Source organism: Poecilia latipinna, unplaced genomic scaffold (assembly GCF_001443285.1).
Source record: "Poecilia latipinna isolate Pla-1442-1.1 unplaced genomic scaffold, P_latipinna-1.0 Scaffold1910, whole genome shotgun sequence".
Lineage (NCBI taxonomy): Eukaryota > Metazoa > Chordata > Actinopteri > Cyprinodontiformes > Poeciliidae > Poecilia > Poecilia latipinna.
The window spans coordinates 1-2,839 of record NW_015114526.1 but is presented as its reverse complement, the minus strand read 5'-3'; the positions used below and the strand labels follow the sequence as shown (position 1 = coordinate 2,839).

Sequence of the window (2,839 nt, the reverse complement as noted above, 5' to 3'; positions counted from 1 at the left end):
CAATATTTAGTTTACACACTAATATTTAGATCCATATTAAATATTTATTTAGTTAGCTAGCCAAATATTTAGTTACCAAGCTAATTGTTTAATTCCAAACTAAATATTTTTGCTTGCTCAGTAAGAAAAAACTTAATATTTAATTAGCAAGTTAAATGTTTAGCTTCAAACTAAAAGTAACTAACTAGTGACATCTGAACTGGTTTGTTTTATTTTGGGGTATTAGTGTAAATTAGTGTAAATATGGATGAATACAAATGCATTTTTAATTTACTTTTAAAATCTTGAATCAGTCTCTTAAAGATGTAATGACTAACTAAACTAAATTAACTAAACTAAATTAACTAATGATTGGTTAGTTAGTTAGTTAGTTGTTTATTTAATTTGTTGGTTAGTTAGTTAGTTAGTTGTTTATTTAATTTGTTGGTTAGTTAGTCAGCTGTATAAATTGGTCTTTAAACTGCTAGCTTTATGTTCATGTGTAAATTGACATTTTTATGTAAATGTTTCATTTTGCAGCATTTGGCCTAAACCCGTCTCTGTGCTGCCCCCTGTAGGTTGAACAGTGGCTACTGCAGTCAAATTTTCCTATTGGCTAAAGTTTAGTTACACTTTAAGATAAATGTATGAGCTACTCTGTGTTGGTTTGTCATCAGTTAAACAACTTGAATATTGTCTTCAAGTATTCAGGGTATGATAAAAGTTTTACATTAATCTGCTTCAGTCGCTGTTTTGTCTCGTTTGTCCTCTAAGCCGGCGACCCAGAAGTTCTCAGCAGGAGGAACATTCTTGGAAAGCGCGCCGGGGTTTGATAAACAGCAGTAAGTGGACGGCTCTCATTAATCATTCATATCAGAGCTCAGTGGAGGATGAAACAAGCGGTGACCAGATCAAATTCACCGTAAAGGGACCAGGACACCAGCGGGAGGCCATTAACCTGACAACTGGTCCTGTTTCACAATAACGTTTCGCTTTTAATCACCTTTTAATCCACTTCCTGCAGGACGTCTGGCGCCTCCGCCGCCATGCCCGTCATCCTGTACGACGGCTCAGAAGAAGAGCTGATGGACACTATTGAACAGGAGTTCAGCTGACTGGTCAGCAGAAGTAAAGACAACCATCTACAGTTTTAGATAACGGTATTGGGTCCATGTAACCTGACCCTCTGGCTCTGGCGGCCTTATTTAACAGCTTGAAGCCTGTAATTGCAGCAGAGACTTGGCCTGATGCTAGGAGGCGCAGTGTGAACAGACGCAGACCTCCCTGGTTCGTCATGTCATCCCATTACTCCCAGCAGGCTCCCTCAGAGCCTGCGTGTTTGTTTCCTATGGTTCAGAAACTTTCTTTTAAACCAGGAAATGAGTGACCGCAGAGAACAGGCCCCTCTTAAGACTTTATTTAGTCAGATAAAGTTTTTGGGTGCAATGCTGGACTTTAAACTGTCCTGGCTGCTCTAGGAAAGGAAATATTTGCTTCCATATTTCCCCGACCCGTTCCTGCACTTTTTCAGACGGACTGTGGCACCAGAACGATTTGCAGCCTTCACAGCTGCATTTCTGCTCCACATTTCAGCCAAACATGAGAAGCTGCTGCCACTCGGTGGTTCAACATGGAGCTGCACGAGTCAAACAAAAAATGTAGTTTTTCTTTTTTCATGCAAAATAAAATAAAATAAAAAACCTAAAGAAACATCAGGCTGTGTGTGAATAATCTCTATGAAATGATTTTCAAACATCTTATTTAATAAACTGCCATCACATAAACAGAACATGACTGTTTGGACACAAACGCTGTACAAAATCAAATGTATATCTGTAAAATAATCAAATAAAACCCCATAAATATATCTGCACAGTGTGTCTTTTAATTTAAACTAGTCGCCGTATATGACATTGTGATGTTTTGGCATTTTTTGAAGGTTTAATTGTTGCTCTGCTTCTTTGAGGGCCGGTAGAAAGAAATCCTCCTCTGCAGAGCCTTTTGCATCTTGGGAGGAAGAAGAGGAAGCTGCTTTCTCAGCCTCTCCAAGGTCCTCACATTCTTAGCAATGTAATCCTCACAGATCCTGTCGGGGACAAAAAATGTCAAAAAATTACATTTCCACATCGAGAGAGAATGTCCGATTTAACATGACCAAAGTTTTCTAATTCCAAACTGAAGTTTCCGGCATTAAAACCGTCGTTATTCAGAGGAAAAAACATGTGACACAGAAGGATAAACAGTTAGTTAGTTAGTTAGTTAGTTAGTTAGTTAGTTAGTTAGTTAGTTAGTTAGTTAGTTAGTTAGTTAGTTTTCCTGTTTCCTCTTCAGCTTCATGAGGTGAAGTTTGTTACCTGAACAAAGGATGTGGCTGCATCTGGAAAACAAGAGCGTCGTTGCAATGTCCCTGAAGAATATAGTTACACAAGATTATTATAATTATTTCTTTTTCCACTTTACTGTATCTTGATACAGTCAGTGCTGCTCAGTCTGATGTAACGTTAGCAGGAGACGCTCACCGTGTCAACTAGCAGGATGTAGTCGCAGCTTCCACCAAACACAACCACGTCTGAGTCTCTGCCGCCGCAGGCTGTGTGCCACAACCTGACACAGGAAACACAATTCATGTCTAAAATAAAACTGGGTGAACACGATTTAACTCAGACTGGAGCTTCTCTCATCAGACAGGGTCAAAAATATACATACATGCTCAAATATATAAATTCAGTGGTTGGATGTCTATGAGAGAAACTTTCTGGCTGCATATTTACCCTGACAGAGCAGTTTAGCTTACAATTAAATAAAAAATACACTAAATAATTAATTATTAAATACTCAATCAAGTAAATAAATGTCCCCC

At 38.4% G+C, this 2,839-nt stretch overlaps 1 protein-coding gene across 1 annotated transcript; it reads right to left on the bottom strand.

Annotated features, from left to right (window-relative positions):
• Nucleotides 1-1,721: 1,721 nt before the first annotated feature.
• Nucleotides 1,722-2,676, bottom strand: LOC106935111 (kelch domain-containing protein 1-like). Its single transcript, XM_015015422.1, has 3 exons — nucleotides 2,499-2,676; nucleotides 2,334-2,386; nucleotides 1,722-2,065 (listed from the first exon to the last, which is right to left on the bottom strand). Exons 1-3 carry the CDS (start codon nucleotides 2,604-2,606, stop codon nucleotides 1,921-1,923), a joined length of 306 nt encoding a protein of 101 aa, XP_014870908.1. The 5' UTR covers nucleotides 2,607-2,676; the 3' UTR covers nucleotides 1,722-1,920.
• Nucleotides 2,677-2,839: the final 163 nt, after the last annotated feature.